This window comes from Camelina sativa, chromosome 15 (assembly GCF_030686135.1).
Source record: "Camelina sativa cultivar CO46 ecotype springtype chromosome 15, ASM3068613v1".
NCBI lineage: Eukaryota > Viridiplantae > Streptophyta > Magnoliopsida > Brassicales > Brassicaceae > Camelina > Camelina sativa.
In genome coordinates, this window is record NC_141894.1 from 13,186,326 (window position 1) to 13,198,869 (window position 12,544).

General features: G+C 38.6%; 1 protein-coding gene across 1 annotated transcript; it reads right to left on the reverse strand.

Annotated features, from left to right (window-relative positions):
• Positions 1–2,317: 2,317 nt before the first annotated feature.
• On the reverse strand, positions 2,318–3,535 carry LOC109129096 (putative F-box protein At3g22720). Its single transcript, XM_087487106.1, has one exon. It carries the CDS (start codon positions 3,452–3,454, stop codon positions 2,318–2,320), a length of 1,137 nt encoding a protein of 378 aa, XP_087343232.1. The 5' UTR covers positions 3,455–3,535.
• Positions 3,536–12,544: the final 9,009 nt, after the last annotated feature.

Genomic DNA, 12,544 nt, shown 5'->3' on the forward strand with positions numbered 1-12,544 from the left:
CTTCCGCGAAGTAGTAAGGCTGCACGGCCTGCCCCGCACGATCGTGTCCGACCGAGAACCCAAGTTCCTCGGTCATTTTTGGAGAACTTTGTGGAGGAAGCTAGGCACGCGGCTTTTTTATTCTACCGCGTATCACCCGCAGACGGACGGCCAAACAGAGGTCGTCAACCGCACCCTTGGAGCATTACTACGGACCACTATAAGCGGTAACAGGAAAAACTGGGTTGAGTGTCTGCCCTTGGTGGAGTTTGCGTACAATCTGGCCGTTCACCGCACTACTAAGAAGTCGCCGTTCGAAGTTGCATATGGTTTCAAACCTCTTACCCCCATGGACGTGCTACCTTTACCACCTGACGACGTAGTGAACCAAGACGGAGAAAGCAAGGCCAAGCTCATGAAGAAGATTCATGCGGACGTAAGGGCCAGCATCGAGAAGCAAACCGAACATTATGAGCGAACGGCCAACAAAGGCCGCAAGACCATTGTGTACAAGGAGGGCGACTTGGTTTGGTTACATTTACGTCCAGAGCGGTTCCCATTGAAGAGGAAAGACAAGCTAAGCTCGCGTGGAGATGGCCTGTTCCGAGTGCTTAAGAGGATCAACGAAACCTCCTACCGCCTCGAGCTACCAGATGAGTACTTGACATCGACATCGTTTAATGTTTCTGACTTGGCCCCGTTTGACGCAGGTACCGAGGAAGATGTTTTGAGGGCAAAACCTTTTCAAGAGGGAGGGAATGATGGAACCTAGGACGACGACCCGGACCAGGACGCGTACCAGGACGGAACCGGACAGGAAGACACGGACGCGGTCACGACCGGATCAAGATGGCCATCGACCCTTGCACCAAATTTGATCCCCGGAGTGACCACAAGGAGCCGAACAGCAGCCAGTGCCGCCAAAAAGAAGTGCCTCGTCTTTGTCTAAGCATTCGTCCGAGACCAAGAAGAGTTCGAGCATGGAGCCATTCAAGCCGCCGGACGGTCGACCGAGGTTCCTTTCTCGGTCTTCACCATTACACAAGGGTGAAGACCTCCAAGTCATTAAGGGGAATAGTACTCTTTTTCCTACCTTGGGTTTGTCCCAATGGGTTTACCAAGAAGGTTTTAACAAGACTATGATCCCTAGTGCATGGTCACGGCCGTGGACCACTCCCGGCCACGTGGCCATCCTATCTTTTGCTTTCTTTCTTTGTGACCGTTATCTTTAAAAACTTCTTCGGAACGCTGCGTTTTTATTTTAGCTAGGTGTTTAGGGTTTGGGGAGTCCCCTTGTAATGAATGGCTAGCCTAGTTAAAGGACCTATATCCAAAAATGTAAAGGCAGACTAGCAATAAAAATCAAAGTTGTTCCTTTATCTCTCTCATTTTCAGCGATTGAAACGAAACCATAGAAGCTTCTCGAACCGGGTTCGAAACCTTCTAGCTTAGTCGTATCACAAGGAGATCCATCCCTTGCATGTCGCTACATCGATCCACCTTCGGCCTTCATCAACCAAGAGACTAACGAGTCGAGCATCTCCTCGTGAACCTCTTCCGCCTCTATCTTCATCGTATTAGGAGTCTAACGAGTCGAGCATCTCCTCGTGAATCTCTTCCACCCGATCTGATCGTTTGTTGGAGCCGTATAGATCTGATTCCTTCAGTTCCAGTCCCGTCTGTATGTACGTGAGTCACGGCCGTCGTCCGGGGTAACATCAAGCGCTAACGCCAACAGAACAGCTGTGACGTTCGCTTGACGGTTATGTAAACCACAGCTTCGTCGCTGATGGTTTTGCATATTTAACCTCTCTCTAATTCGACACATCTCTCTCACATACCACAACACCAAAATTTTCAATCACAGTTCTCACGGCATTACACGCCTCCAATGTCCACCGCACGCAGCAGACCGACGTATAAATCACAACTCAATTCTCTCTGCCATCACACAATCTCATAGATTTCTCTGCTAATTTCGGATCTAGTGGTTTCATAATTTCATAATCTCTCATCAAATCTCTAAGGTTTTCTTTGGAGGAGAGGGAGGTGTGAGAGAGAACACAGTGATATTGTGCAATATCACAATTTTTTATATAATATATTATATCTTAAGAATATATAATTTATGCTAAATTTGGAACATTTAAGTGTGTGTGTGCTATGTTTGGAGGAAAAACTTATATTTGTACTATTTTTTAGAATTTCCATACAAAAAAAACAATTCATTATTAAATTATTCAAACGAGATTGACTTTAAAACAAAAATTAAGAAAATTAAAATTTAAAAAAAAAAAAAAACAAAAAAAATAAAGAGACTAGTTTCTTTGGTTTCTTTTCAATCTACCTTACTGGAAATGTCGATTTGAACCAAACTGGGAACATAATTGAACAAAAATATACGCCATTTTTGTGACGGGAGGAGTAGCAACAGTGGTATGCTTGTAGATACCACATACGGGATTTCTGTGTAATGTCTATCGTCCTTTCCGATAATGCATACCATGTCCTTGCTGGTCCCATTATCATTGACATTACAACACAAGACAACTCTTTTCTCTTCGTCGAATAATAGACTTGAGAAGATAACTGGAACAGGACAATTAGGGCGAGTACTGTCTAAGTGCAGTCTCCACGACAGCGTAGCTTCAGTATCGATGTTATTAGTTATCCATATCTCCATCTTTGACGTACTACGGTTCCAATTTAATACCGAGAGTTGTTCTTCTCTAACAACTGATAGAACCATCTGACGAACATCTTGGAAATGCGGAAGACACAAACGATTAAATCTTTCTCTTGCAAAATCAAAACTAAACAACATTTTAGATTTTTCTTCAAGATCAAACGCAAGGGAGTAAGTATTTCCCTTCAAAGACAGGCCACGTCCTATTATGATGGAGGATTTGTGATTGATGTCATCAAGAACTTTCCATGAATCAGAGCTAAAGTCATATACTTCAAACCTCCAAACTTCTGTCTCACAATATATCCACAAGATTTTGTAGCTACGGCAAGATTCGTTGTTTTGGATATATCCTAGCGTGAAATTGGAGTTGTAGTATCTCTTGTAATCATCTTTGAGTTGGATCCACCTGGTTTCCCCCAAGCTCGGATTCCAAACTACGAGTCTATTGTCATTGGTTGTGCATAACAACAAACCATCACAGTGACAAACTTTGACTATATCAACTTGTTCATAAGTAGAGTGGGAATCATTTAGGCCAAGGGAATCTCGAAACTCTATAGACGGAGGAGATACATTAAGATTGACGCTCACTGGACAAACCCTACGCTCCTTTAACATGAGAACCATAGAGTCCTTGGCTGCTTTACGTAAGTGGTTCTGGGTGAATTTGCGCTCTTTGAACAAAGCATTCCATCGTTTGCAAGTAGATCGTAATCGTATCAAAGATGTGGCTGGAACCCTGTAAAGTATTTCCTCGACTAAATCGAAAGGAAGATCGGACATCATCAATTTCTCTCTCTATGTGATCGGATCTCCCAAGGATAACGAAAGCCACTAGTTTAGGTCTCTCAAAGTAGAAATTAGGGTTTTCCCTGATCCAATCTCTTATGTTTGTGCCTACTAATTTACTCTTTTTTTTTTCTAATAAGAATTCCCAATTTAAAATAAAAATAAAAACAAAATGTCAAATATAAAGGGTGAAGGGAGTCTCTCCAATAATGACACATCGGCATGTCACATTTATTATTTTGTTTTTTTTTAATTCAAATTTTAAATTATATTGCAACTCTTACTTTTGTAATTAATTAACATGTTTAAAATTTAATATAACTAAAATTAATTAACATTTTTCCACTTATTAATAAATTATTTTAAGTTTAATTAGTTATAAATAATATCAAACACATATATAGATTAAAAAACAGGTTACTTAACTTTATAAAAATATACATAACATAATATAAAGAGAAATACCCTAGGATAGCACCATTTTAGGTTTCTTTTCCAAAATTAGCACACATGCTCAAATGTTCTAAAAGTAGCATTATTATTATTTTTATTTTAAGAATAAAATATTGATTTTAATTTTTTTGCATGTCCAATAATATCTTCAGTGAAGCTTCCAGCAAAGCTTCTACCGACGCTTCCATCAAGATCGTGTATCAATTCCGATCTCAGATTTGAGATTCTCGACATGATTCTTGTGGCTTTTAACTGAAGAATTAGGCAATTTTGTAGTGAATCTGATCATGATTCTATGGTTGGTGGTATTTGTTGCCAAAGTAGGGTTTGAAGTTTCTGGTAATATCTTTGTTGGCTTTGTTGATGTAGTTCTTCGATGTGGTTGTGATTCGTTCTAGATCTAGAATCAAGGATCTTTGGAATTTAGTTGGTAGATCTCTGATTTAGCTAACAAAATCTTCGTCTTCTTTGTTGTAGAGTAGGAATGGTTTGATTTCTTTCTCGATTGTTTTGATTTGGTCAATAGCTTTGAATATGGTGATTTTTTCTCTGATGAAGGTGAAAGAAGCTTGAAACTTGAGGATTTTGCGGTGGTTTTATTTTTGGATGAGCTTGATTTGGACTGATCTGCTGATTTTTTATCAAAGAAGTAACGGGTTTTGTGGAATTTGTGGGTTTTGTCCCGATGAGCCCTAATTTGGAGCAGATTAACGGAGAAATCTGTGACCATTTCCGAGCACTCACGTATGCCTTTTCCTCCCTAACTAATCTCAAAAATAGTAGAATTTACAATCCTTGAGATTTTCTCTAAACGAGAGATTAAACATCTATTTTGCAGCAGGAATGGGTTTTAAAGGTTGGATAAGATTAAAGATTCTTATAGACAAAGTAGTCAATTATTGAAAAAATCTGTGTGTTGATGAAATCTATGGATGCTATGATCCTTTCCAAGATTCACGTTAGTGTGTTGTTGTAACACCCGCAAACCAATTTGTACGTTTTGGGTGAGGGTGTCGGTGGACACCATTATTTTTCCGGTTCGATCGAATTGATTTAATTGTCGATTTTGGTCAGTTTGGTTTAAGAAAAACCACTAAACCGAGATATTTAAAGGAATTGTCGACCAGAAGGGTTTTGGAAGTGGTGTTTGTCGCCGTTTGTTTGTTTTTAAGAAGAAAAGAGAGAAAACATTGTTATTGAGCTTTTGAGAGAGATTGGTGAGATTCCTTGCTGTTCTTGGGAGATCTAAGGCTGGAAAAGTGCTAGAAGCTTGCTAAGAGTGAGGGAATTTGTTCTTATTGGTCAGAATCTTTCTGCAGAGAGGTGAGTGCATGACCATGGCTAATCTAAGCCTTTGATTTCCTTGTTCTTGCTTGTTTGTTGCTTGTTTGTGTGTTTTTCTTGCTGGGATTGGTTGATACAGGTTCCTACGGATGTGTAAGGCTTGGGTTTCGAGTATTGGATGATTTGGAGGAGATTTGGGAGCGAGATTCGACTCTCGACTTCGTGCGGATCGCAGTTGCAGAAAAAGTGTCGATCGACACTACTTGGTGTCGGTCGACACCAGCAAATTGGGCATCGATCGACACTGTGGGATAGTGTCGGTCGACACCAAGGCCAGTGTCGGTCGACACTTGGCTGGTGTCGGTCGACACCTCCCTTCCAGTGAGACGATGTTCGATTTCCTAGTTTGTTTGTCTTGTTTGTTGCTTGTTTGGAACATTGGAATCATTGTTGCTTGTGTGTATAGCCCAGTAGATGGGAGGATTGCCTCACTGAGTGTTTATCAAATATTCATGCATCTCAATATGTGTTTGTGGTGTAGGTAAAGGCAAAGTGTGACCGTAAAATCAAGGCGATGAAGAGGAGCATGTTCTAGGGAATCGATTGGATGTTGTCTGTCATTGTTAGGTTGCTAGAGTTGAGTCATTAGAAACATTGTTAGGTTGTTGGTTTCATGTTTTCTGATGATTGGTTATTGGATTATTGGTTATCTTGTTATTGAATATTGCTTATGCTATAGTATTGGTTTTATTATTGGATATTATTGGATATTGTTATTGGTATTGTTACTCCGCTGTTGATTGTGATTGTGGTTAGGTGGCTAGTGGATATGGGACCACTAGTTATAGTTTATTTATATATATATTATTATTTATTATTTATTATTTTTTTTTAAAAAGGTCGGTCCTTTCATTTTGGTATCAGAGCCCTTACGGTTCTAGGTTTGGGTTCACTAGGCTTTGTGCTGTAGATGTTTGGGATTTGCATGCTTTGATTGATTATGTGAGCTAGTCAATTGTGTGTGGCATGGAGTCCTAGAACATCCTCTTCGAGCCTACAGTGTGATTCCACGGTGAGTTTGTGTTTTTTGTGTTTTTGTGTTATGTTAAGATTGCTTGTTAGCCTCTGTTCTTGGAAGTGCAGTGGTTAAAGGTGTTTGAGTTGTTGGTCGTGGACGGGGACGTGGTCGTGGTCATGGTCGAGCGGGTACCGAGGCCAGCGAGTGTGTGGTCCAGAGTTCCACGAGGAGGTACGTCAGAGGGTCGCAAGCGTATCAGGAGGGACCAGAGAGGGCTAGCCAGTGTGAATGCCGGGGGTGCTGGGAACCCAGGTGTGGGGTTGCAGCAGGTGGAGCCAGGGTTGAGATGATCGCTTGGCGGATCTATTGGCGTGCTGTTGGAGCGGTTACCAAGAGGGGTACCAGTGCAGGCTCCAGTTGTACCGCATGTGGCGGGGTGCAGCCGAGGGCTGCTGATGTTGAGGAGTTTACATCTTATGTTAATAGGATGAGCAGTTGTAGATGATGGGTATGAGATTATTCTCAAGAGGTATCGAGCCTAGAGAGGCGGAGAGGTGGATATATGCAGTTGGAGCAGATATTTTTGCAGCTTGGTGGTTAATCCAGTTGGATATTAGAAGTTGAGTGGGCAGGCGTGACATTGCAATGTTATACTTGGACCACATGAGGTACTTTTGGTCGGGAGATGTTTATAGTGGTTAAGGATTGTTGCTCCGAGGGGCTGGTGATCCTCCTGAATACCGATAGCTCGAGGGGCTGGGGGCTCCGAGAGTGGTAGAGGGGATTATGTTCCCCTGAGGAGATGAGTAGTTCCCCTGATACCGAGATCTTGAGGATTGTGTTCCAAGAGTGAGACAGTATAACTCGAAGACGATGGTCAGAGAGTGAGATCGGTAGGGCTTGAAGGTTGCGACCAAAGGGTGTTGGATTTGGGAGCAAGAAATACATAGGACGTGAGTATAAACAACCCGATTGAATGTAGACCTCGAGAGATTGACGGTGGTTTAATCTCGGGTTTTAGATGTGTTGACCAATGGGTCAGCGTTTTATGAACCAGAGCGGTTATGAATGTGTGGCTGTTTCGCCAGGATTGTGAGTCCGGTAGTGCTGGAGTCCTGGGAAGGGGAGTTACAGCAGGTCTGAGCCGGGAAAGACATGTTTGCCAGATTCATAAGTTCACGAGAAGCCTTCATGGCAGGATAATCTAATCATTGCGACGATGTTGGATTACGTTCATTGGAGATGGACAGGGTTGCAAGATTCAAGGTTTTGGTAAACTTGCTGAGGGAGACAAGGCAAGAGGTTTGAGTTGGCGGCTTGCAAAGCATTTGACGCGGTGAATCGGAATGTGCGAACGTATGGTACTTGTTTGTTTTATTACGTTCGTATTGATGATTTGATATGGAGAATTGCTAAGCGAAAAGCTAACTTTGTAATAAGCTATCTTGTGGAAGTTTTCCTAAGAAACAAGTTACTAGAGGTTCTTCGATGGACAAGTTACTAGAGGTGGATATTGCTTATGCTATAGTATTGGTTTTATTATTGGATATATTGGATATTGTTATTGGTATTATTATTCTGCTGTTGATTGTGATTGTGGTTAAGTGGCTAGTGGGTATGGGACCACTAGTTGTAGTTTATTTATATATTTTCTTATTTATTATTTATTATTAAAAAAAAAGTCGGTCCTTTCAGTTGTTTATGAAGTAATTATAGGAACACTAACTTAGTAACGTATAGCTCCTTCGAACTTCTGAGTCAGTGGTACATAATTATAGCATCTGACCATTTTTGTGCCTTAATTTCATCTATCTAGTGTTTGGTTTTTATGTCCTTTCAAAAATCTGCTTGTTTATATTTCCATTGACTTATGTGACTAATAAGGAACTCAACTTTTATGTTGCACTAAAAAAAATGTAAGTGCGTCCACTTTCAAGGAGCTGCATTATATGTACCTATATCTGATTTTCTCATATGCTTGCTTGTCATTTGTTGTGTGAGTGCAGGTACTAGCCACGGGTATTCGGGTACTCGGGTCGGATTCGAGTAGGAACCGGTCGGGTTTGGGTTTTATGGGTAAGCGAATGTAGGACCCAATAGTATAAATAAAAAATTTTGGTTCAGTTCTGGTTCGGGTTTTATCGGGTTTGGCTCGGTACGGGTTTGAAATCTCATAACCAGTAAAAATCCGAAAAACTGGGTTTCGACCGGTTCGGGTAAACTTTACCGTTTATACTAAAAAAAACACATGTGTACACGATTTGTAATGCAATACGCGTAAAAATTACAAGCAAATGTTAGTTGAAACCTGCAAATTTCACATCTGAAATTCATATCCAAACATCTTAATAGATAAATATGGAGTACAATCATCATTCTCAAATTCATATGACAAAGAAAATACTTAAGAAAAAGAAGACATGGTAGAAAAGTTTCTTAGAAATCCAAGTCTAATGCAAAACATAGATAATATATAGAGATATCAGTAGGAAATACTACACATTCAATCTTCATAATTCAGACTTCAGGCTCAGAAATAGCAACTGTTCTCTCTTAGGTCCTATACAATTCAAAAGAGAGAAATATAGAACACATGTCAAATTCATTATAATTGGTAAAAGTGATACTATGATTTTTGTGTCTCCTAGTAGGTATCAATTAACCTTATGTGATTGTAGTACTACAGGTCAACTCGTTTGTTGGGATGTTGCTAACAATCAAGATGCAATCAACGTATCACAATTCAAGCCAATTCTAAGAGTGGTTTTTTATCTAACAATCCTAGAATGATCAGAATGCAAAACATAAATGAACTACAGAACTAGAAACGAAAATGCATGACAAGAAGCGAACATGAATAAGTAAAAGCAAAAAGGATTCTAAGCATGAAATAAATAGCAATATCAGAAACGGTCTTAGGAATGCAATATCAATCAGGAAGATAAAGTCCTAAGGATGGGAGTAATTGATGTCGGTAGAGTATCCTAGTCTACAGAGTGTTTAACATGCCACAAGCAAACTATCCCTAAACAATGAACATCATGACTTAGCTAATCCAATCTCTTGACAGAAGCTACTCAGACTCAACCACTTCCAAACCTCTCGCTAGAGAAACATGATCAAGAAGGCATGACAAACGAGTTCATTCACGTCAACAAACATCCTAGACAACTAATCTCTTAGGCTAGGAATGTAAGTCTCTGGCACTAGTTGATCAGACATTTCATCAAACACCTTTTGGGTGTGGAAATGTCTAAGACCTAGTTCCAATTGATCAGAGAGAAACTAGTAATTCTAACTCTAGTCTAGAAGAGAATCATACAAATCTAAGCTTAAACACCCTACATACTACGATCCTCCACCTAATCTATCCCATCCTCAAGAACTCTAAAACTACTCGGATCTAGAAATCATCATCAACGATACAAACTCAGAAAACATAGAATCAAGCATCATTAGATAGATAAAAATGGGATGAACAACTTTGTAGAAGAAAACAAATGCAAAAACTGAATAAACTCAAAGATATCTGATTACAAAGTCTCAAAACGTTTAGGTGGCTAGGTAAACCTTAAGGAAAAGAACAAAAACGAGATAAGAGATGTCCTCAGCAAAGACTTAACAAAATGTATTTATAGTAAAAACATGTAAAGTCCTAAAACTTAAAACGACAAGGTAAATAGTCGGTTTGGGAATCTCCTGAAGGGTGTGAGACGGAGCGTCTTCCTGGCATGTGCGATTGAGTCGGTGCGTGTCGGTCGAGTGGAAGCGAGGCAGCTCGAGCTAGGTCGAGTGATGCACCTGATGAGCGGCTCGAACGAGGTGGCTTGAGTGAGGTAGAGTGGAACGTGTGAAGAGCAGCTCGAACGAGGTGGCTCGAGTGATGCGCGGGGAGGTTGGCTCGAACGAGGTGGCTTGAGTGATGCGCGGGGGGGTTGGAGTGATGTCGGCTCGAGCTAGGTCGAGTGGAGTGATGTCGGCTCGAGCTGGGTGTATATGCATCCACTAAAACAATAATAAATCTTGAACCACACCTCCGATTGGCTTGAAATAAACAGAATTGAAAAGATGACTCAATTCTCTACAAATTTAATGAAGACATCGAAAGCTGAATCCTAACGTAAAATATTCACTCGACTCGATCAAAGAGGTAGAAGAAGTCGGATGTCTGGCGTGGTTGGTCGAGTGGGATGACATCCATTCCAGGCATGATGGATCGAGTGGGATTCTGGTGCTTCTTCCTGGGAGCACGTCCAAGTCGAATGTCGGTCGAGTCACATTGCTTCTCTCCCGGGAGCATTGGTCGAGTCGCATGTCTCAGCCTCCATTCGGTTCCAACAGTCTGGACATCTCCTAAACTCTTAAAATACTCTAAAATGCACAATGTATGCATAGATAATGCAAGAACTACCTAAACATGCAAAATGTATAAAAGAGACTAGAAAATGATGTAAAATAATGAGTTATCCTAGCTAAATGCATGACGAATACATTCTAAGGAGAGACAAAATATAGACATATCAATTCCCCCAAACTTATTCTTTGCTTGCCCTCAAGCAAACAATCAAGAACAAAGTATGAAAAAGAGGTGTGAAGATGGGATCTCAGAACCTAAAACATACTGAATAAAGTAGATAGAATCAAGGTCCTTATTTTTAATTCTATGATGCATGGTGAGATAACTTTATTTAAAAACTTTAGACAAGCTCATCACACCTTGAAACGACTCCGAACCTTAATGTACACATGGGTTATTTAAGGTGTCTACAACAATGATGTAAGCGAAGCTTTCCACGTCGAAGACGAATAAGTTGTAGTCTCGAAAGAGAAGAATAAGTTGTAGTTGGTTTCTCTTTTATTAATAATAAAAATTTCAGTTTTGTTTTCATTTGGTGAAGTCTTTTTTACTTTGGCACGACATGCTTTTTAATTCGAGAACTAGATTTTAACCTGCAGTATACTGCAGGCATATAATTTTTATTATAGTTTATATTTATATTGTATCTATTTGTTAAATATTATATGTTTTGTAAATAGAAGAATAACTAAATTTTCCGGTTGTTGTGCGGTTAAATATTTACATTATTTATTTAATCCGCAATACACTTCATGACCATTTGTTTGTTATATTTTGTTTGTTTTGTTTAGTGTTTGAGATTCTATTTTGATTTTTAATTATTATAACAAAAAATAAAGGATCTAAATACATAATCAGTAATTTATACGCTGTGAATAAGTCACATTTTTTCTAATGATTTAATTATTTTATACAATCTTAGTTAAATCAACTTGATTTTATGTCAAATATTCTAATATTAATAGTGTTGATAAATAATTAAATGAGGATTTAACCCGCATTAACACAAATTTAATAATATTTTAATTAACTCCAACATGTCCTCTTTATAACTCATCTACTATATAACCACATTATATAGTATTTTAAACTTTTTTAATTTTACATATTCGTAATAATAAAAAATTCTATTAATTTTATATATGTTAATTATAATATTTAAATAAATGTCAATCGAAGTTTTGAGGTTTTGGAAAACAAAATAGGAATCAAATTGTTGTTTTCTTTGTTTGCGAAGGATTCAGATTTAGAATATCTTCAAAACACAACAGAATGTGTGATTAAATATATGATAGTTTTATTTCCATATTGATTGCTGTTATTTTTTCTAGTTTGAATGAAATGTAAAATATTTAGGAAACAAAATCTGGAAATATTTTAGGGATTAATGTTGTAAATAACTTTTTAAATAAACAAAACTCAAAGGACATAACACAAAATATACTTCAAAAATGTTAATATAGATGTAAAGTGAGTAAAAAGATTAATGTGAGATTTGCGTGAGATCTACGTCCTAGCATGACTCACCAAAAACGCTATCACCAACATGAGAAAATGGAAAATATATATATAGTTTTAATTCACATAAATTGGTGTGATTTAATTTTGTAATTCTCTTTAATGATTGTACAAAATATTTTTTATTTATGTAGCATAAGATGAATGAAATGTTGAAGGGTTAGTCTATAATCAGTTTCAATATAATGTGTACACTATTATAGCAATTAGCTATTTTCGTACATTGATTAATTGATTAAATCATTGGATTATCAAGAGGAATTGATAGCTTGTAAATAAAAATTCTGCTTGATGGAAACCCCACCTATGAGATTGGAAATCCCAAGATCTAGGTTCAAAAGGAAAATGAAATCTAGTTGAGTTTGAGTTGAACATTGTAAGCCTATGTCTATACCCATTTCCCAAAGATAAAAAGTAAACAGTGTTACCTTTATAAATTGAGGTTAAGCATTAGCTT

Bases quoted from the DNA above. Each gene is read 5' to 3' on its own strand.
- LOC109129096 (XM_087487106.1), bottom strand. From the start codon at position 3,454: ATGATGTCCGATCTTCCTTTCGATTTAGTCGAGGAAATACTTTACAGG.